Source organism: Lepisosteus oculatus, chromosome 27, assembly GCF_040954835.1.
Source record: "Lepisosteus oculatus isolate fLepOcu1 chromosome 27, fLepOcu1.hap2, whole genome shotgun sequence".
Classification (NCBI taxonomy): Eukaryota; Metazoa; Chordata; class Actinopteri; order Semionotiformes; family Lepisosteidae; genus Lepisosteus; species Lepisosteus oculatus.
Window position 1 is genome coordinate 1,185,521 of NC_090722.1, and position 23,275 is coordinate 1,208,795.

The 23,275-nt window shown below is 47.5% G+C and overlaps 1 protein-coding gene across 4 annotated transcripts in view; it reads left to right on the forward strand.

The window, feature by feature from the left end:
• Positions 1-3,806: 3,806 nt before the first annotated feature.
• LOC138225249 (maestro heat-like repeat-containing protein family member 1) overlaps positions 3,807-23,275 on the forward strand; it is a 33,643-nt gene continuing 14,174 nt past the window's right edge. Inside the window, exons 1-5 of one of the 4 annotated variants that reach the window (XM_069184782.1) lie at positions 3,807-3,837; positions 4,053-4,172; positions 4,910-5,080; positions 5,312-5,391; positions 7,010-7,091. In XM_069184782.1, the coding sequence (XP_069040883.1) occupies positions 3,817-3,837; positions 4,053-4,172; positions 4,910-5,080; positions 5,312-5,391; positions 7,010-7,046 (429 nt within the window). In that variant the 5' untranslated portion in view covers positions 3,807-3,816 and the 3' untranslated portion in view covers positions 7,047-7,091. Of the gene's footprint in view, positions 3,838-4,052; positions 4,173-4,909; positions 5,081-5,311; positions 5,573-7,009; positions 7,092-23,275 lie in introns of those variants that run through there. The other 3 variants (XM_069184781.1, XM_069184780.1, XM_069184783.1) reach the window with 3 other exon arrangements.

Consider the following 23,275-nt stretch of genomic DNA (forward strand, 5'->3'; position numbering starts at 1 on the left):
TCTCAGTGCTGTAGGGGTTCAGGCAAAGACCTTCAAGCTTGTGGAGGTGGAACGTCTGTTCCAGTGTGGGCTGACCATGAAAGACCTGCTTTGATATGACTGGAGACATAAGACTTCAAATCAGCTTTCTAGATGAAGTGAAAAACAACTGAGCCGCCCTGCAGTGAATGGAACCTTTCTGAGCTGCTGTACATATCAGAAAGCACTCTGGATCCTTCTGGATTCTCTCAGAGGTTGACAGCTCAGGGGCTTCATTTTGTGTTGAATGCTGTTGAAGAAAAGTTTAGAAATTGTAGAAGAAATGTCTTCACACAGGTTAGGTGTGGTCAAGCAGAGTCCTTTATTCATGTGCATGGGGAGAATATAACCATGCAGATCTGAGAGCAGCCTCTCACACAGATCTGTGAGTAACCTCTCCACCGAGATGATAAATGCTATGAGTTTTATTCAGCAGATTCACACAGGAAAGCGCATTCTAAGTTTCCATATTAGGAGTTGTTTTATCTCTACAAACACTCACATTCTTCTTTAGGAGCAATTTTACCTTGTATACAGACAAAAGGAAGTATATAAATAAAAGGTGTGAAATGAGCTAGACATTCTGCTATTGTAGCATTAATATCAAAAAGTCAAATAATATGCTTGCAATTGTTCTTTCATACTGTGGCTGGGTAAAAGGCATTTTTCAAAGCCAACTAGTCACTATCTTTTAAATTTTAGAAAAGGTAAATGCTAAAATTCTTCCTCAATGCAGAGTTAGTCTTCTCCACAGCCTTCTCATAATGACCTGATTCTATACCTGATTTCAAATCAGAGGTATTGATTGCACAAGGGGTAATAAACTGCCTACCATTTATTTTAATTATGGTGCTCGTTTTCCAATAAAACCAAAAAAATAATCAATGAACAAAACATCTGATTCAGCATAATCATGTCCGATTTAACAAAGTTTATGAAGTGTTAACATCAATAGAGATGAGGCAAGAATATTTCAAATAGGATCCTGAACAGTGCTCCCAGGAGAAACAAATACAACTCAAATCTCCCTGAATGGGACGAGCCTTTCACTACAAACATGAATTGCCGGCATGTTAAAACTGGAAAGGAAGATACAGGAGTCTCTCAAGAAACTGACCCAGTACATGGAAATGTTATTGTTGGAGTGTGGAACAAGCTGCCCAACAGTGGCGTCTTTCAGGAAACAGCTGGACATGACTCACCAGTCAGGACAGGAGTGAGTTCTTTACACAAAGTATTGTAGGAGTGTGGAACAAGCTACCCAGCCATGTTACTGAAACCTCTTTTAAGGAAAGGAAGGATGCTGAACTGAGGTGTATCTGACAAGCATTTTCACTGGCGCCTGTGTTATTACTGTGTGAATAATTAATCTAAAATATTCCTACTGTACTATTGTGTATCATTCAGGCCCCGCCCCCTGTTGATCGCGGCTTCTGATTGGTTGAGTCGCAGCTCCGCGCGCTCGGCGTCTCCGCCTCCTCCGGCTCCGGCTCGCGGCTGCCCGCTCCGCTGAGGGCGCGAGAGGAGCGCAGCCGTTATTTGTGAGCGGCTGTGTGTCGGAGGAGCGATCGTCTCCCTGCGGCTGATCCCTGGGGAGGCGTGTGGGGCTCCTGAGGCGCGGCTCTCTGCCTCCTGTCACTGCGGAGAAGAGCCGAGGGCAGACCTGCAGCCCCGCTCCGCGACGGGTCTCTGCTGCTCCCGGCCGCAGGTATTTCCAGCAGCAGTGTGTCAGTCTCACACACTGACAGCGAAGCTCTCAAGAGAGGTTTTGCCTTCAGACTCAGCGAGTCCGGGTTGCAGCGGCGATGGGCTTCAGTTCCCGCAAAGCACTCTGGGAGAGTTTGCTCCGGCCCGCAGCAGTGACGTCACGGAGGAAGGAGCGTTCCGGCGTGTCTGCTCCTGAGAGGGTGTGCTGGCTCTCCTGAAGCGTGTGGAGTGGGGATTGATAACACACACAGTGAGAAGGAGGGGGCACAGACAGGGAAAGTGATCTTATTCCTCTATTAGGTAATGTCATGTCATTCAAATGCAGTGACAGCTGTCTTGTGCTTCCTCTCCTGGGTTGTTGTGGATTCAAGAGAATAATCTCTTTTCTCTTGTTGAGGTGGTCCTGTCATGCTGTAGTGTGAGAGAATCGTTGTCAGTCCTCATAGCTGTGCAGTAATTTCAGCTGCCCAGTGTGGTGTGTGGGTGTGTTTGCTCATTCTGCTGTGGACCTGATTGCCTTCCCTGTGTGTCTGCAGCTGCTCTCCAACACACTGAGCGCAGTGGCGGATGAGGTGTGGGCCTGTAGGCTCACTCAGGACACAGTCAGAGTGCTCTGCTCTCTCAGCTCCACCTGTGAGTAGAAGGTGAGTCTGACAGAAGGCTGAGCTACATGAGAATCTGGGACTTTTACTCTCTAAAAGTCTTATTCCTCACCCAGTGTTGTGACGTAGTGGACATAGCAGGTGTGTCTGTAATTTGCTGTGTATTGGATGTTGTAAGGTGTGTGTCTGTTCAGGCTAGGTTCATACGTGTGTGCTGTTGTGTTGATGTGAGCTGTGAGCAGTGTTTGATTGTGCAGTAGAGGGGAGAGCCCCATCAGGGTTCTGCGCTCTGTGCTCTGCTTCAGTGTGTCGTCTCCACAGCTAGGGATGCTCTCATTAGGCTGTTGAGGGCTGATTCCCTGTCATTAGAATCGAACGCTTTTTTCTGTTAAAATCATTACAATAAGCCCTGTACACGCCTCATGTCCCATGGCTAAGTGTTACCCTGGTTATTTTTTCCAATAATAAAATAAACTAGACCACAGAAATAAATTGTTTATTTTTTATTAACACAGTGAAATGTAGTGGGCTTATTGTTCAATTATCATAAAATAATTTAACTTGACTGAAATAAGTAAAATAATGACTTAAAATAAAGACTTTTTACTCATCAAACGTGCACACAAAACCTTTATAAATATTACATACTGTATACATTTGGCACATATATAGCAATAACAAAAAAACAGCTAAAACAACATTAAAGGCTTGTCTTAACCACAACCCATAATTCTAATATAATAAATAAAATGTTCAATAAGATGTTTAACAAGCAGATTGCAGACGACTACAACCAAAAGGAAACAAGTCAGAATAATTTGGCTCTTTAGCTACTGAGCCTCTTGTTTACTAATCATCGAGGGCAGATTCTTGTTTATGAATAGGAGCAGCTGTGCGTGTGTTGAAGACAATATGTTCCTCTTCTCATGCAAAATGTGAGCTGCTGTACTGAATAGAGGCTCGCTGTCCACACTCGTACAAGGAGCGCCAAGGCAGACCTGAGCTGCTTCTGCCAAGGCAGGGAAACAGCTTGGATTGCTCTTCCAGAAAGCCATTGGCTCTGCGCTTCTTGGGATGAGTTGCTGACTGAGGTCGAGATTAATCTCTGATGCTGTTGAGTCATTCCTGTCCCGACCATCGGTTTTATCTTCATTCAGAATCTCCTCATACGTCGCCTGCAGAGATCCTGCCCGTAGTTCTTTCGGCTGTCTTGCTATGCCTACTGTAAGGCTCCAGTGTTTTAAGTGTTGCCGTTATTGATGGCTGAGCGAGAGTCGGTTTGCGTGTCGCTGCAGCTCTTGCACTTGCTAATTGTTCACACTCTGCGGATTCTTTTTGGTGTTGAGTTCTCAAATCTCTGATGAGGTTCATGGTGTTGAACGTTTTAGCTGGTGATCCCTCACGAGTGACTTCTTTTGCACATGTATTGCAAACTGCAAATTTTTCGTCTTTTGTTGAAGTGTGGAAAAACTGCCAGACCGGCGAGGACATGTTGCTACTGTATGTTCAGGTAATGTCGGAAATGTAGTCATCGCAAAATTGGTTTTTGAGATTGGTCAGTTTAGAGAACACCAATCGAGTCATTTGGAGTGAAAATTGGCTGATATCTATCGGCGGCCGATCGATTGGAGCATCCCTATCCACGGCTTACATGTCCTCTCAGTGCAGCTGTACAGAGCAGCCTCCTGAGCTCAGTGCTCACTGTCCTCTTCTCCGGTGTCACAGGCCTTCCTGTACCAGTGTGTCGGTGCGGCTGCCCAGCACCTCTCTCATCAGGAGACTGTGAAACAAGCGCTTCAGGACAGTGTGAAAGAAGCAGGGTTTGAGAATCCTATGGAGAGAGAGGTGAGGTGATCTGTTCCCACTCCTCACACAGACTCAGGGCTTCTACTGCTGTTGACGACAGCCATGAAAACCGTAATATCAGCGATTCCTTTCTACACGACTGATGGACAGACGGGGAGCATCTCCAAGTATGAGGACAGATGGCCAGATTTTCAAAGCACTTTTCCCTAGAGAAGCATTTTCTACCTTCTTCAGAAAGTCACTGACTGTAGAGATATGTCATCCTAGAAACTGACAACATATGAATGGAAAGTAAACGTTAAACCAGTGTTCTAACTGCTTTATCCAGTGCAGGTCATGTACTGCCTGAGCCTATCCCAGCAAGCAACAGCACAAGGCGGGGTACACCCCGGACGGGACGCTAGTCCTTCACAGGGCACACAGACACTCACACCAGGCTAATGTTACCACAGGCCAGTTAACCTACCAGTATGTCGCTGGACTATGGGAGTAAACTGGAGCACCTGGAGGAAACCCAGGGAGAACAAGCAAACTCCACACAGCAATCAACCCAGGACTTGAGCTAAAACTAGTTTTACTGGTCATTTGACCACCAGAGAGAAAGGAAATGTAAAGATCACGGTTAAGGTTTTTATGTTTAAATTTGTTATTAAGAACAGAAGATCTCATAGTGTGAGCCTCACAACTGCTTTCTGCAGACTTGACTAACCTGCTGGTACATTCTGTAAGGTGTGTGCAGCCAGGATTTATTTCAGTGAGTTTTTCACTCCTTGCAGGGCCTGCCTGGGCTGTCAGTGAGTGAGCTGCTGTGTGTCCCCCTGCAGGAGCCCAGTGTCAGACTGAGCCTGTGCCGCAGTGTGGGCATGATGGCACAGGCAGTGCGCAGCGCCAGTCCCTCCGGAGCTCCCAGCTTCCCTGCCAAGGCCGAGCTCCTGGCGACAATGATGGTCAGTGTGTCTGACGCAGCCGCCTGTCTGCTGTTTTCCCACACGGATGCTCTGACAGTCCTTACTGTCAGTAGAAATCAGAGGGGAGAGAGGTGCCCTCGCTCTCTTCCTCGCTGCAGCTGCACACAGTCTCGGGACTCTCAGCTGTGCCTCTAGATGAGCACAGGCCCTGTCCTGGTGTCTTTTGATGGAGGGAAGTGGGGTTTACATTTCTCTCCCATCTCTTCACAGGCGTTTGTTAAAAAGCAGCCCAGTGATGCCCTGAGCCGAGCTGTCTGTCTGCAGGCCCTGCGCGCCTGTTCCACACTGAGGTACTGTTTCCTGATGAAACTGCCTTCACTGCTTCCATTTCTTCACAATTACATTTTTAAGTGTGTTTGAGGCAGATGGGCATTATGTTTGATGCAATAAGATAGATAGATAAGACTTTATTGATCCTGAATGGAAATTGATGTGTTACAGCAGACCAAGAGAAGCAAAACAAAAACAGACATTAGGTGGACAAGAAATTAGTTATAAATAAATATAAAATAAATAAATAAAAATAAATACATAGGTGTGTGCAAAATATAATTATAGTCACTGTAAAAACAATAAAATATGTGCAAAATGTGCATAGGTATATACAGATTGAGTGTCCAAAAAGTACAATGGAGCAACATGCTGTCCATAGACGAGCAAATGAAGGGCTAACAGTCCTAGCCTAGGGCAGCGTTATACACCCTGACAGCCGCCGAGAGGAAAGACCTGCGGAAACGTTCCCTTGAACACTGTAGCTGGAACAGTCTGTTGCTAAAAGTGCTCTGCTGCCCAGTAACAGTCCCATGAAGCGGATGAGAGGCGTTGTTCATGATGGCTGTGAGCTTGGTCAGCATTCTCCTCTCAGCCACCAGATCCAGGGAGTCAAGGCTCAGCCTCAACACAGAGCCAGCCTTCTTGATGAGTTTATTGAGCCTATTTGCATCTCTTGTCATGATGCTGCTACCCCAGCACACAACAGCGTAGAAGATGGCCGCTGCCACCACTGATTCATAAAAAACGTGTAACAGTGTTCCACACACACCAAAGGACCTGAGAGTCGGCTCTGGCCTTTCTTGTACAGGGCGTCAGTGTTACCAGACCACTCCAGCTTATTATCCAGGTGTACCCCTAAGTACTTGTAGGACTGCACCCCTTCTATGGCCTCACCCTGGATGGAAACAGGGTTCAGCAGAGACTTATTCCTCGAAAGTCCAGGACCATTTCTTTGGTCTTGCTGGTGTTTAGCTGGAGATGGTTAAGATGACACCACTCCAAAATGTTGGTAATCAAGCTCCTATATTCCTCCTCCCTCCCCTCTCTAATACACCCCACAATTGCAGAGTCATCTGAAAACATCTACAGATGACATGCCTCAGAGTTGTACCTGAAGTCAGAGGTGTAAAAGGTGAACAGGAATGGAGCAAGGACAGTCCCTTGTGGAGCCCCAGTACTGCTAACAATCGGTTCGGACACACAGCTCTGTAGCCGTACATACTGTGGCCTGCAGGTCAGATAGTCTATAATCCAGAACACCAGGGGAGTGTCTACCTGCGCCGCCCTTAGCTTGTCTCTCAGTAAAGGTGGATGGATGGTGTTAAAGGCACTGGAGAAGTCAGAGAACATAACTCTCACAAAGCTCCCCGTCTTCTCCACTTCAATAAGTGCCATTTCCTAACATCAATATGTGGTGCATCAACTGCAGTACTCCTAAGTCTAAAACAATACATTCAAAATATATGATGTGATGTATTTTCAGACCTTGATAATGGCTTCTATAGGACAGGCCTGTGGTCATGCTTTTTCTAAAAGAGCTATAGTGACAGGTTGTATAGTTCCATCTGTCTACATCATGATGAGTCTTGAGGAAGAGCATCTAACAGTGTCCTGTTGTTCCTTGTCCCACTGTAGCTGCAGCCCAGAGCTCCCTGCAGTGCAGAGCACCTGACTCGTGTGCTTGTGGAGGATGTGCTGCCACTGCCTCTGCAGGATCCCAGAGGCACTGAGCTCCAGGTAGGACTGCTAGACTCAGCCGCTGGTGTTTGGTACAGGCGGCAGACGGTGTCTTAAGAATAGCTGCTCTTGCATTGTGGAACCTGTGAAAATTCACAATGGCTGTACATCCTTTGGCAGAGCACAATCCCTGACACGCGTGCTGTATCCTTTTCTTAAAATTGATTCATTTCCAAGGTTTGGAAAAGGAGACATTAATTTGGAAAACATATGGAAATCTTAGTATCAGAATAATACTGACCCAGTGAAGTACACTGCACACAAATGTATTGGTGTTAAACAAAAATACATTGGAGCTGACCTCCTCCGTGTTTCCAAAATCATTCTCCCGAGAAACGCCGGGTTGTTACTCATGTTGGTCTGAGACAGCAGTTGGCAAGGTATCAGAAAGTGGCTCAGCCAGTCAAGCTGAGATCTACTGTACCTGTGTCAAGATAACAGAAGGAGGCAGAGTTCATTTCCAATTTGTGATTTCAGTTACATTGCGGTTCATATGTATGTAATATTTAAATGATTGATTAAAGATTTGCCATTTGTGCCTGATCACACACACGTGAACACAGTCGACTGGTCCCTGCAGCTCACCTTCAGCAACAGAGTGTGATGAGACTGTCAGCAGCGGAGAGCTCTCATGATGGTGTAATATTTCCATCCAGTCCTCAGTGTTGTCTGTTGGGTTGAGCTAATATGGACGTGATTTGGACTCATGAACAATAAGTCTTCACAACAGTCTTGTCTTTTAAATTCGACAGTTCATTGCAGAGCATCAATGGCGATAAGCAGGCAAGCATAAAAACAGAATTACAGAACCAAACTAAGCTTGACAGTGACACATTGATGACAAAAAGGGTGCAAACGATATTTATAGTTACAGTCAAACCTCAATCCTGCTGGGCAAGCTGATCAGAATTCTCCAGATAAGGTTTATAAAAATGTTGGAAAAAATAATACTACCTAACAGAAAAATGCTATAATTAACCAGATATTTTTTTTTGCTATAAATAATTTGAGTAATCTAGTTTCTGGGAAAATATATTTAGCCACAGCTAAAAATATGAGTAAATTAGACAAATGTAAACAATGTAAAATACAGACTAGCTATTGCTGTATTCTAGCTTTAGTCATCAGTTCAATATATCTGAGGAACAAAAGCAGCACAACCACTACTTTCTGTGGCACAAATTACATTGTCAATACAGCTCATCATACTGGAACTCAGCGTTAAAAGAAACTCACAGTCTGTTCACAGGTAGGGCTGTGATTCCTTGTGACTGGAGCAGTTTTTACTGTGTAGGCTACTCGGAGTGCTTGCAATAAGGAAAGTGGTGTCTTAAGTGTGTGAATCGTTACTTTCAGTAACTGGCACCTCCTCAAACAGAAATGACTTAGACAAAAGCTGTCCTATATTCAATTTCAATTCAATTTAATTTATTTTTATATAGCGCCTTTCACAACAAGGTTGCCCCAAAGCACTTAACAAAGCTGTGTGACAACACATGTCGTTACAGCAGGGTGCGAATGATATCTTGGCATCAGGGGGAGCTCACCCCTGGTTTGGGGGGGGACGCATCACGTGTGAAAGGCCAGTCAGCTAGCGCATACAAAGTGAGCACTGGATTATATAGTTATAGTTTAACAGGAGTTACTCTTACCTCACAATAGAAGTGTCCACAGAGGTCTGGGCTCAGCTGTCTGTGGTGTCCGTCCTGTTGCCCATGAGGTGGACGAGCGCTGGCCTGCTTTACTCCAAGATGATACAAGAGGCAGGGATCGAATCTCTCCAAAGGAGGTCCATTCAGATCAACAAAAAGAAGAGAGGAGAGGCTTCGTTTTCTCTTAGTGTCACTCAGGGCAGAGAACCCCCGCTCGCAGTCGGCTGAGGTGGCGAGGTACGTCCGGCCTGCTGTGGAGTTTTCCCAGCGTCTGTCCTGATGCTTTGCCTTGTAATTTCCAGTCGCGGAATTCCTCCACTGCCTCTCTGATGGGTGCGCCCAGTGCTTTAGCAAGCGCGCCAACTTCCCCGTAAAGAATTAAGACATCATGATCCTGTGGCCAGAAGCCCTTATCCAGCGGTTTAGCATCTGGACTAATTCAGAATCAGAGTCGCTTTGTAAGGCTACTGATCACAGACTGATAGAACTGGGGCCGGTTTATTTTTCCTGTACCCTCTGAGATGTCAACATCTTTAAACACGCCCAGTGACGAGCGCTGCTCGGCCTTCACTGCGGATTGACCGCCGGTGTCTTTCCTGGCTGTCAAGATATCGAAGGTCTGTACTAACAGTTCAAGGCGATGTGCCAGAAAGTGTATGGACTGCACTTTAGGAAAGTCACGGTTTAGTATAGCAGTCAGTCCAGAGGATTTGCCAGTGAGCACTGCAGCCCCGTCAGTGGCTATGCTGATGAGATATTTCTTCAAGAACTCATCATCCAAACCCACGTTAGTAAGGCTCCCTCTCAGGCAACTGTAGATTGATTCCGTGTCTGTGCCATCCGTCAGCTCTGTGATGTCTAAAAATACATTGTCCACATCCCCTTTCCCACTCTCATCGCATCTCATGTATACGATGAGGTGAGCACGCCCGTGCACTGTGCTTTCATCAATAGTGAGGCTATTTTGTGACTTAAGTTCTTTTATACTCGACACAAGCTTGTTCTGCATTTGCTTTGCAATATGACATATAATTTCAGCTCAGGAATGGTCTGACTTATGTACAGGGCCTACTTTGGCACCATTAAGCTCGGGTTACATTATTGAAGGAGTGAACTTTTTATAAGTTAATCTTTCTTTAATTAAATTTGCTTTAATTTCAAGAACCTAGTTTGGGAGAATTTCTTTTTGCTTCGTCTCTTCAATATCAACGGCCCTTTTATGTGATAAGCTACAGTATCACCGTGTTTATATATATTTTTTTCCCGCAGCTGGTTCTGCAAAGGCCTAATTACATCTCCATGAATCCACTCCTCAGATAAATGCATGCCAAGTGCTTTTTCTGACAGCAGGAGACTCTTTGCATCTCTGCATGCTGTGCATCCCAAGTTTCTTTTCTTAACGAAAAGCCACGGGTTGCGTTTTTTTTACTCTGTCCACTGCTGACTGGTCCAGTTAGCCGGGAGATTGGTGGCGACTGGGGTCACAGAGGGATCAGCCTCTTCCTCTGGGGAGCTGGCGCTGTTGGTGGACGTATTCGGAGGGGCAGGCCAGGCAGGCAAGTCAGCATCTAAACTGTCTGACGAGCAACCGCTAGCAGCAACAGTCAGATCGCGCAGTTTGGGTTGTTTTGTGAACCCAAAATTAGCCCGTCAAGTTCCCTGTTTTCTCTTGGGCATTATCGACGTTTTTCAGTTTTCATCGTTTTAGCTTGTCCATTTGTCACGTGTAAAGGAACGTTGCCTACTTTTGTAACAGCACCACCATGACTTGATCGGTATTGTATTAAATTACTTAGCTATTTCTATGGCAGCAACACGCTCAGAACAGAAACGCAAATGTAGTCTATGCCGGAAAAAAGTGACCTATACTGTATAAATAGGACATTTTTTAATTGACAGTTTCCGTATTTTAGAGACCCCCAAAATTTCGCAAATGGTCTCTTCAGGGAAGCTCGTGCCTTATTCAGGTAAGCTAAGCTCCCCCTAGCTCCCCAGTAATTCGTGTTACAGTACAGAAAGAGAAGAGGCCAAAACACAACAGAGGAGAGGAATCCAAAACTCCTCAGTAAGGAGAAGAAAAACCTCTGGGGGTCCAAGGTCAACTGGCTGCCCAACGCCTCTGGGCATGCTAACATTATACAATTAAAAAAAAGTACTAAGTGTGGAGTATTAAACCTTCCATCATGTCCTTCTGTGTGACAGTACTCCATGCAGATCCATGTAGACCAGCAAATTCTCCTTAAACTATAGCTATACTCGTGATGTCCCCCTTGGATAGTTTGGTCAGAACAAATGTATCTACCTGGTGGGCCAACACAGAGACACACAATGGCATGTACAGCAGCACCAGCAGCCATAGCTCCAGCGGGCTATGATGTAAGGTGTGAGTAGGCTGGGCTGAAGTCATAGGTTTTCAGTCGGGATTTAAGTCCTGAGATTGACTTGGCATCCCGTACGTAGGCTGGCAGACTGTTCCATAAACTAGGGGCCCTGTAGCTGAAGGCTTTACCGCCAGCTCTTATTTTATTAATTTGTGGATTAATCATTAACATTAATCAGCTCCATTAATCAGACAGGCACCTGACCTCTGAGAGCCTTATAAGTAAAGTAAAAGAATTATGAAGTATGCCCTGTACCTGACAGGAAGCCAATGGAGAGAGCTAAGTATAGGTGTTGTCGTACTTTCTGCTCCTAGTACCAATTCTAGCTGCCTCGTTTTGAATTCGCTATAAGGTGTTGAAAGTGTGATAGGTGCTCCCTGATAGCAGGGCATTATAGTAATCTGATCTTCTGTATACAAAAGCATGTATTAGTTTTTCTGTGTCTTGAGTGGAGAGAAAATGCCTTAGTTTTGCAATGTTTCTTAACTGTAGGAAGCACGCCTTCGATACTGTATTGACATGAGAGTTAAATGAGAGTCTTGTGTCTAAAATGATGCCTAGATTATGTGCTGAATCTTTGAGGCAAACTTTTAAACCCTCAGAGTTGAGTGCTGAGGTTATAGCAGTCGTATCTGCACTGTTGCCTCCAAACAGCAGAAGCTCAGTTTTATCAGAGTTGAGTGACAAAAGGTTTTCACATATCCAAGTCTTTAATTCATTGATGCAATTAGCTACAGTGACAATCGAGGAGATGGCTGATTATCACTCTCTACACCAGTTTGGAATAATTTTAGCCTCTTCTTCCTTCCTTACTTTGAATTAGGGAGCTGCGCTGGACAGTTTTGCATTAACACTCCTGCAGTGACTGTGCCCTCATCTTTGATAAATTAACTTGTTTTGGAAGTTGTTGTATCAGAAGCAACGTTCGGCATAATAAATTAAGAAAATCCTGTTTAAAATCGGGTGCTTAACTATTAGGAACAAGTAAAGGTTTATTCCAGGCTGAAAAGAGAAGAAAAGAAACACAACGTTTTGGCTGTGAAGCCTTCTACAGGTGTCAATGAGCTATTAGTCTAGTAACAACGGCTCACCTAATCCAAACGTGGATTTGTGACAGATCAGTGAAATATTGTAAGAAGGTGGAGATGAGCGGTTTGCTCTGTGTTTCCATTGGTGTCTGTGGGGACTTGGTCGAGGCATGACTGCGCACAGTATCTAAAGAGGGGGCGGGGCCATGGGGAGGTCAGTCCTGCTGGGATTCACTTTCGGGATTTATATTGCACTCAAGCCAGAGGGCTAAATCTCTCCGTGTGTAATTGACTTGATACACTCCAGTCATGTTCTTACTATTATTTTAGTAATTGAATTATCAGCTGAAAGGATCATCTGTCAGATGGGCCGATTTGTGGAACACTGAGTAGAATAAAAAATGTATAGTTTCAAAAATGTAAATGCAACGTTTCATCTAGTTGTCAGTGTGCCTTTATGTGAGATTTAAATGACCTGTTACAAATGTAGACATCCAGAATGCGCAGTAAAACCCCGTAACGTGGGACTGGGGCTGTAGGTTGCCACGGCACGTGATTCGCTGGGCAGAGATGATCGACAGGTGGCACTTGTGGTGCATTAGATGTTAGTGAAACGATTGCTTCATTCAATCTCTCTGCTGTGCATGTTTAAATCCTCTTAATCTGGAATATTAATATGGAATTTTACAACTAAAGGGAAATTTTGGTAGCTGAGTATAAAAATGACAGGAACATAACGTCTCTGAACGTCATATCATCATAAACGATATTAATTTAAGAATATAAATATATTATACATACTGTATATGGCTGGTAATGGTTGCTTAAATAAAAAGTACACAACAGTATTCCACTTTCTTCATAAACATTTTATGCATCAAAGTCTTTAATACGGTCACTTACGGTGGATATTCTGGAAAAGTTTTGACGTGCTCGTTCTGGCTATATTAAGTTTATATACTTTGTAAAAGCTATAATGTTTTAATCTTTTCTATGCATGCTTGCTGTTATTATTGCAGTAAAAAATGTGTACCTTTTAGAATCAGTTTAATAGGGAATGTAATATGGAATCGCGTAACTAAAGAAATTAATAACGATATTAATTTAAAGATCTAAATATGATATATAAATCAGGTAGTATTACCGTAGTCCACTTTTTAAAAAATAAAACAATATTATGGACACTATATTAACATTTTAAATTATTTTTTTGTATATCACAGTGTATTCAGTGTTAAATGATATTAATAATAAAATAAAAACATGAATGAGCAAATGTGAATACTGTCAACAGTGGGAGTACAAACCTGTTCCACCGGTTTAATTAAGTTCAATTCAAAATACTTTATTCATCCCAGTAGGGCAGTTTAACACAAGCCTTTACAACAAGCCTTAAAACGAAATCATATACATACCTTAGTAATTATAATCGGGAATAACAAAGTGGTATTAAAAAGGCCCCTGAAACTATAATAATATATCTGATCATTATTAACAATCTTAATTTATTAATAATATATGATCATTTCAAATGTGTTGTATTTTTTTAAGTTTTCAGAGTTTTTTCCGGTTTTCATTACCTCTGCTTTCTAATTAAAATGCCTGTTTATAAGACAAGTTTCTGATGTCAGTAACACAGAACCTTTCAAAGCACAGGCATTTTAAAGATCGCGATTTTCACAACTTTTATTTAAACAATATCTAGTACCAGGTTGCTTTTTTAGAAACCTTAGTGTGAATTAAGTGGATCCCAGGTGTAAACGAGTTCATAACGTGAGAATGCATTATGCTACATTTTTATGCATCAGTCTAAGTGTTCTTAAGTGTCTTAAAAACATAAAAAATGTAACATCACACTGTATGGCACAATGGGCAACTGATTCTTTTAACGTTTTAAAGAAAATCCAAAATAAGAAACAAGAACATGTCCCTTCCTAAATCAGACATTGCATGACTTTAAAAGCTATAAAAAACGATAGTTAAAACAACTTTTTATGTGCGATAAACAGGTGATTTTTCTTCCTCATGATTAGCTTAGAATCTTAAGTGTTTTTGTACTTTTTAATTAAACTTTTAAAACACTTTAATTTTGTAAACATAACAATGTGTTTTCTACAGAAAGAATCACATTGTCCTCTCTTCTTGTGGTGTGAAGCAGGTCAGCTTATAATATAAAAATAAAAAAATCACCTCCCCACTTTCACCTTGCTGTTAATATAGTGGGGATGTAGCATGTTTGGGGACTTGTTTTGTGGAGCTGATATTTTTTCCTTGGTTCACGCGTGCTGCTCTTGGGCTTGTTTTAGTTTGTGGTGGTCCTCTGTATTACAGATATTACGGTACTGCAGTCTGTAATACTGACATACAGAAGACATGATGGATGGATTAATGCTCTCATTAATTTATTTCCTTTTTGAATTGTATAATGTTAGCATGCCCAAAGGGGTTGGGCAGCCAGTTGACCTTGGACCCCCAGAGGTTTTTCTTTTCCTAACTAAGGAGTTTTGGGTTCCTCTCCTCCGTTGTCTTCTGGTCTTCTGTTCTGTATTTACAACATGCATGGTTACTTGCATTGTTAAGCACCTTGGGGCAACCTTGTTGTGAAAGGCACTATATAAAATAAATTGAATTGAATTGAATATTACGGGTGATTGTGGAGTCCATTGTAGCTTTCAGTTTAGAGGATGATACTCTGCGCCCGACTTTGGAGCAGTTTGAGAAGTGTTGCAAAGCAGATGTTTTATCGATAGTGGGTTTTAGTCTCTCAGTTTACTGCGGACGTATCAGACTTTAAACTGAGGAAGAGATACAGCCCCACACCCCAGACAGGCAAAGGTAATAAAGGTGATAAAAATCCATTCAAAGGGGTGCAGTGTGTTAACTCAAACTCTGCTAACAGAACCGCTTATAAGAGCCCGGTGACTTTCTGCTCAATTACATGAGATCTGCAGTAGTCAGACGGATTTTAAATTCTTTAAGCAACTTTAGCTGTTGGTCAACGTCAGCTACTCTGCGCAGTTCACTGCGCCCTTTTCTCTCATGCAAACTTGTTTTTTCCCTCTTTCAAAATATTGGACGGTACGCCTCAGGGACTCATTCATTCATTATTCTTTATTGCCACACAACAGTAGTTGGTGGAATTTGCTTTCGGTACAGCAAAGAACACAGATGAGACATACAAATGTAGTGTTTCATAGCCGTTCAGGGACGCCAAATATGTAACGTTGCCATAGCCAAAACGTAATGTAGTGGCTCTCTGAAGGCACCAGTTCTTTAGGGTTTGGGCATTTACTGAGACAATTATTAATTGTAGCAGTAAATCACAAATTGATTCTTTTGATGGCTTTAGAGTCCAACCATGCGACAAAACTCAAACAACGCACACACACAGGTACGTATACACGAGGATACATTTATTAATACATAGAATATGCCTTAAACTAACAGATTTTATCGAGAGGGTTATCAGAATACAAAAGATATATATTCAATCAGTTACGAAGTGTTACACATATCAAGAGGACATATGTTCAGTATATCATTCATTAAGACCGTTTCATAAATGAACTTGGTTATAATTTCTACATTAGATACTCAAAACAAGTACATAACTCTTAGGAATTAAATTGATATCAACTGGTTGGGATAACAATTGAGTTCTCGAGCTGTAATGCATTGAAGTTGAATACTCATCCAATCTCTGGGGATTCAGATCTCCTGCGGGCACAAAGAAACAGTTGCAGGCTGTTGCTGTCCAATCCGCGCTCTCTGGCTCAGTGCCAGGCTGTACTGTGCGGCTTGCGACGGTGCGCTGCTGATGCTCATTGTTGGCTTTAACTAGCAAAGTTTGTGCTCAGGAGAAAAGATGACTGTGGGTCCCAGCAAGTCAGGAAGAGGACCGGTTCGTTCCTGATGAAGAGCTAGTTCTGAATAGTGATTCAGCTGTCCACAGTTCCGACCTGTTCACGAGGCCTGCTGCTGGTTACTCTCTGGCAACCTCCACTCTAGACTCTTAGAACAAAGGAAAGTTCTGGCACTCGGACACACTGGCCGTTCCGTGGTTGTCCGGGCTGAGTCTCAGGGTGGTCAGGAGGCGCGCTGCGAGAATGTCCTGCCCTTGGGAGCCTTCTGCTCCTGGGCCGTCCTGCCCTGGAATTCTCCTTTGAATTCCCTTTAGAACAGTCCACAGAATTCTCCTGAATCTTACTGAATCTCTCAGGCTCTCTGTGTTGCCTGTTTTTACCTGGAGGAACTTCAGCTCATTGATTGGCTGAAAGTTCCGTGGGCATCAGAGTCCCACGTGGGTTACTCGGCCCTACCAGTCCCTGATTGGTTGATCAAGGTGAGATATGAGTCACTTACTCCTGACACTTAGGAATGCAGTCCAGATGTCCATCTGGCACTCCTTAGACAGATAGGCGCCAATGGATGACCATTGATCATGATAGCCAGCCTTAGCTAAGTACATCCCCCTTTGGGAGCTGTCCTTATCAAACCTTAAATCAGCTTGCATGAATAGTTTCTCTGTGGCTGCACCACAGAGATGAACAGAGAAATGGGGCCTCATTTGGGAAGGCTCAGAACACTTAATTCTTTCTTATTATTAAGCCTCGCCGCTACACAAACAACATATACAGTACAAATTCAAATAGGACAGAAGACAAACATTGTCACATATGTAAACAACTTTCCATGTAACAGCATCATTATACAACTAAATGTCAGAGTTCAACGTGAATTCACAGTTCGTCTGGCAGTGGGATAGAAGCTGAGGTTGAAACGGGCAGTCCTTGAGAGGAAGGATTTGAAATGTTTTCCAGAGGGGAGAAGCTGAAAGAGATTTTGAGCTGGATGAGAGGGGACTGAAACAGTGGTGGGCAGTATAACCCGTATAGTCGGTATACCGGTAGAAACATGTGTCCGATATGGATTTGGCTAAACCGTTTATACCGGTAGAGAATGGATTTTGATGTTTACACAGATTGCGCCACCAGCACCGTCATAGTTTACAATTCTGCCATATTTTAGCTCCAATTCTCTAATTCTGAAAATGTTCATCTTGCTGATATTTGGAAATCGGATAGGTTCAGAATGATTGATCTTCGGTGGTTCAGACGTCCGGTTTATGACGCGTCTGAGGTCATGGCGGCCAATATAAACACGCGGGCGTCCTCTTCCCTTTCCCTGAAAACAAACACCTGTTCGCCGGGCCGGTCTGCGAACACTAACAAACGGAAAACGCGGAGAAATGCAGAAAGGCAGCGCTAGCGAGCCGGCCACAAGAAACGGAATTGTTGAGAAGGAGGGCGCTTCATCGGTCGTTTGGAAATGGCGCGGATTTAAAAAGTCGGACCGCGAGCAGAAACTGGTTTTCTGCCAATTCTGTCGGCGGCGATTTTAGCCAGAGGCGGTAGTAGAAGCGCCCTCTTCCATCCGCTCAAGACGGAACAGGGGTACGAGTCCAGCAGCTCTCGTGTCGGGGTGAAAAGACATTGCTGCCCGAGTCATTCACCACGCGGGCTTCCATGTGGACACGAAGCAGCCGTTTGAATACTGGAGGGGTTATTACTTTAATGCCTGAAGAGTTTTTATCTTATTTTTTTACTTTCTTTTGTTTTAAGAAGTATTACATATTTAAGTCGATAAGAATTTTACTTGAAGTATTACATATTTACTTATTTAATTCATGTTCATAAGTTTATTGTATTGTTTCAGTTCTGCAAAATAAAAATGTGCTTAAACTGTTCGACATGCACTTCAGTTCAGTGTGAAATTTCAAAACTACTAAAGGAACAACACGGTAGCTAACCAACAGTTAATAATAACCTAATAGCTAACTCCAGGCAATAAAAAAGTTGTACTCCTTTTAAAGCATGTTCTATTGAAATGATGAGAAAACAATCTATATCGTGATATATATCGTTACTGTGCAAAATTAAAATCTTGCTGGGCAAATGATTTTTTTAAGTTTTAAAAAAAGAAATTGAAAATATTGTAGCGTTTACAGGTTCTTTTCAGAACAAAGGACCAGTGGAGACGTGATTAACAAAGCAAGCGCTGCTTTATTCATTAACAACCGCACAAAACCAAACACAGAATATACACGCACATGAGGAGACTGATGGAACACGTACACATCTTTAGGGTGGTAATTACTTAACAACACGCTATACTCTTATAAGACTACACAAGACACTAGAACTACTATGACATTATTTACACAGGTAAGGTCCCTCAGACTCTCCCCATCTACAACTCCTAGCCTGCCCAGCGGTACTATGAGCGCCTAGGGGCGCTTCCTCCTCACCACCAGGCGAGGGCGTTACACTGCCCCCATCTGAAGCGTCTGGCGTCTCGCCGACGTCGAACACCCCCCTCAGGCTGTACTCGTACTCGGCTAACTGCTGTAGAACCCTGCGTGAGCGACCGCTGCGCCGCGGTGACGGCTGGCGACCCACAGACGCCCCACTATCGGCCGGCCCAGCCCCGGCTGCTCCTCTAGAGGCTCCCCACACGGCTCCTCCTCCCGGGCCCGGTAGGGGGCCAGGCGGTCTTGGTGCAGGACCACCACTCTCCCCCGTGTTCACAACCGGACACGGTAGCAGACCTCGCCCACCACCCCGAGTACCTCAGCGGGCCCCTCCCCCGACGGCGCCAGCTTAGGGCTGAGGCCTTTGCGGCGGCGCGGGCTGTACCCCCAAACCTAGTCCCTGGGCTGGAAGGCAGGCCCCCTGCAGCGCAGGTCGTAGTGCCGCTTCTGCCGTACTCCCGCCTGATTCAGGTGGGTCCGTGCAAAGCTGTGAACCCGCCGCATCCGCTGTCGCAGGTCCCACTCGCAGTCCGGTCCAGCCGGCAGTTCCGACCCGTTTCCGGGCGGTGGGCAGAAGACCAGGTCCACCGGGGTTCGCATTTCCTGGCCCAGCATGAGCGAGGCCGGGATGCACCCGGTGGATTCCTGGACCGCGGTCCTATACGCCCAGAGCGCAAGGGGGAGGTGGCGGTCCCAGTCCCGTTGGTGCCGGGACACCAGGGTGGCCAGCTGGGTGGCGAGCGTCCGATTAAACCGCTCCACCAACACGTCGCTCTGGGGATGCAGCGGTGTGGTCCGCGTCTTAGTGATCCCCAGGCGCTGGCACACTCTGGCGAAGACCTGGGACTCGAAGTTACGCCCCTGGTCACTGTGTAACTCCTCCGGCACCCCCAGCCTGGCAAACATCCCCTCCAGCAGTGCATCGGCCACCGTGGGGGCACTCTGGTCCGGGAGTGCGTAGGCCTCCGGCCACTTCGTAAAATAGTCCATGGCCACCAAGACGTAGCGGTTCCCGGACTTGGTGCGTGGAAACAGGCCTAAAACGTCCACCCCCACCCGCTCCATAGGAGCCCCCACCTGGTGTTGTTGGAGGGGGCCCGAGAGCGCTCCTTCTGCGCCACACACACCGCACATGTTTGGCAATACCACTCCACGTCCCAGTGGCAAAGACCCCAATAAAAATGGCCTCGGAGACGCTGCAGGGTTTTTTTACCGCCGAAGTGCCCCATGCCTGGCTGGCCGTGCACCGCTCGGAGCACCGCCCCGCGGAGCGACCGTGGCACCGCCAGCTGCCACCGTACCTCGCCACTGGAGGGTACCCGCCACCCCCAGCACAGCACCCCGTCCTTTACCTCCAAGGCCTCCCACAGGGCGCAAATGGCCTTGACGGACTTCGGGTGTGGGGCGAGCTCCTCTCGCGTAGGCCGCACTCCTGCTGCCCTCCAGCGGAGCACCGGCCCCACGTCAGGATCAGCTGCCTGACGCTGCGCCAACTCTGACAGGCCCACCCCCAGTGGCCCCTCCTGGGCCGTGGCCGCGGTTCTCGCCTCCGCCATGGTGCGGACAGCCTCCTCACACTGCTCCCGCCAGGCACAGTGGTGGCAGTTCGTGGCCTCGCAGGGGCGCCGCGAGACAGCGTCGGCATTGAGATGGCGAGACTCCGGACGGTGCACGACAGTGAAGTCGTACTCCTGCAGGATCTCTATCCATCGTGCCATCTGCCCCTCCGGCTCCTTAAAGTGGAGCAGCCAGGTGAGGGACGCATGGTCGGTCCTCAGCCGGATCGGGTCCCGAACAGGTACGGCCTGAAGTGGTGGACCGCCGCCATCACCGCCAGCAGCTCGCGACGGGTCACGCAGCAGTTCTGTTCAGCCCTAGTCAAAGCCCGACTATAGTAGGCCACTACGCGTTCCCCATCTGGCTCCTCCTGCGCCAACACTGCACCCACCCCCGAGTTACTCGCGTCGGTATCGAGAACATACGGTAACCATGGGTCGGGGTAGGCCAGCACGGGGGCCCCCACCAGAGCTTCACGCAACCGGCCGAAGGCCGTCTCACAGCCCGAGTCCCAGTCGAAACGGCGGCCCTTGTCGGTGAGGCGGTGCAGTGGGGCAGCGATGCTGGCAAAGTCCCGGACGAACCTCCGGTAGTACGAGGCCAACCCCAGAAAGCACGGTGGGATGCGGATGGGCCGAGCGTCGCCGGTGTTGATTTCGTGTTGGACCAGGGCAGTGCGGGTGCAGTCCTCATCTTTCGCCGCAAAGAGATCCTCGTTCTGGGCGAGTAGCTCCTGGAGCCGCTGCCGCTGGTCCTGATCGAGGCCCTTGCAGCTCCGCTGGTAGAGGTCCTCAACGGTGCGCCTCGCTTCCACGCAACACTCAGCCCCCGCCGCCGCCGCCTTGTCTGGCCCCCCGGCTGACTCGGGGGCAGGATCCGGCACGCTCGCTCCCCGGCTCGCAGGCCTGGCCTGCCCCGGCGACTGCCGCCGCCGCCGCCACTGCCTCTTTTTCCCCCGGCTTCGGCAAGCCCGCGTCCCTCGGCCTTCGCCGGGCCTGCCCTCCACCAGGCGAAGTCGCTCCCCTTGCCACACCAACTCCTGCCGGCTCAAGTCCAAACTGGCCCCCACTCGCTGCAGTAGGTCCAGGGGTGGCGCACCATCGCTGCACCTAGACGGAAGGCAAGCACCTGTTTCCCCCTGACTGCAGCGAGCTGTCCCGTCACGGTCTTCAGCCGCAGGCTGGAGGCCTCCCATCCTGCTGGGTTGGTGCCCTCGTCGTCGGGGAGGACGCCCGGCCGGAGTAGGGTTACCGATGAACCGGTGTCGAGTAGGGCCAGGCAGGGTTGGTCCTCGATTTGGCAGTGGAGGTACAGGCCCCGGCTAGAGCCGACTCGCCCCACAGTGGCGTGAGGGGCGCCGGTCTTAACAGCGCTCCCCGGAGCGGGGGTTGAGGTGTTCAAGGGGCGGCCTTCCCCGCGCAGAGCCGCCCCGTTCCCGTTTCCCGACGCCGATCGAGAAGTGCGAGGTTCGGGTGCCCGGCAGAGCCGGGCTCGGTGTCCCCTCTTCCCGCAGCGGTTGCAAATCAGCGTGCGGGGCTGTTCCGCGGGGGTCGCTGCACTGGCTGGCTCCTCTTCCCCCTCGCTGGATTCCTCCGTCGCCGCCTCGGTCAGCCGGCAGGACGCACTGCGTCTGCTGGCGCTTCCAGCCACCCCGAACACGGCCTCAGCCCGTGTAGCAAGGGCCAAGGCCTGCTCCAGTGATGTTGGCGCGACCAGCTGCACGTGGCGCCGCAGCTCCTCGGGTGAGAGGGCCTTGAGAAAGGCCTGGAGAGCCATCTCCCGCTGCCCCTCCCGAGGAAAAGCTGAGTATCCTCGGCGGGCGAGGAACGTGACATCAGCGGCAACCGGGCCCAGCCGCTCTCCTGGTCGGCGCCGCCGCAGGGCCAGCCTCTCCCGCATCAAGTCCGGCGCCTCCTCCACACCGAAGCGCAGCTGGAGAGCTGCTGCCAGCGCTGTGTGTTCGCCTCTGTCCTCCTCCGGGACGTCCAGGAGCACCAGGCAGGCCGCTCCTTCCAGCGCCGCCGCCAGGTGGCCGGCCATCTCCGCCCGGCTCCAGCCATTCGTCCAGGCCGCGAGCCGGAACTGCGCCTCGTAGGTTTCCCAAGGTGCTTCACCATCGTAGCGACCTGGTCGCACCCGCGCCGATAGGTGTGGGAATCACTGATCTGCTCCGGCAGGGAGAGTATCCTCTCTCTGGGGTGCCCGCTGACCAGGAGTAGCGGCCAGTTGCCCCAATTCTACCGGCGGGACCACTACTGGGTAGCCCTGGTAAGGGCTGTGGCCACCTGTCGCACCCAGGAGTTGCTCAGGCTCCCTATGTGCGCTGCCGATGGGTTCTGTTTCTTTCAGCGTCAGCCGGCGCTTAACAGGATCGGGTAGTGTCTGCCACGATTTGTCCATCCTGCCCGCTTCTGACACCAATGTAGCGTTTACAGGTTCTTTTCAGAACAAAGGACCAGTGGAGACGCGATTAACAAACCAAGCGCTAGCTTTATTCATTAACAACCACACAAAACCAAACACAGGATCTACATGCACATCAGGAGACTGACGGAACACGTACAGTACAGTACATACCTTTAGGGTGGTAATTACTTAACAACACGCTATACTTTTATAAGACTACACAGGGCACTAGAACTACTAGGACATTATTTACACAGGTAGGGTCAGCCGCTGGTCATCGTGCTGACCCTCAGACTCTCCCCGGCTGCCACTCCCAGCATGCCCAGCGGTACTACGAGCACCTAGGGGCGCTTCCTCCTCACCACCAGGCGAGGGCGTTACAATACGATACAGTGAAGTGTCCCAGCTTGGAACATTGCATGACTTTAAACGCTATAAAAAACGGGATTAGATCATTAAGAAACGGGTGATCAGCTTATAATGTTTGTGTACATTGTACGTTTTTTACTTTATAATTAACCCTTTAAAATACTTGAATTTCATGAATGGAGTTTATAACGAAAGTTTGGGAGGGGTGACAACAACCACGCTCAATTGTACTCAGCTGTCGGTAATAAGCAATCGCTCCCGTCATCCTTCCTCCACCAGATACTATAAATCCCAGCATGATTTCCTCCTCTCCCTCGCATGCGACTCTCGCACCCCAGCTCCACCCCAACGGCTGCCCCTTGGGCACCCTGCGTCCTGTGGGCAGGAGGTCGGCCCTCAGCCCAGCGGGTTAAGGCAATATCTGCTCCGTAATAGTTCATCACGCTTTGATCTCGGGTGTT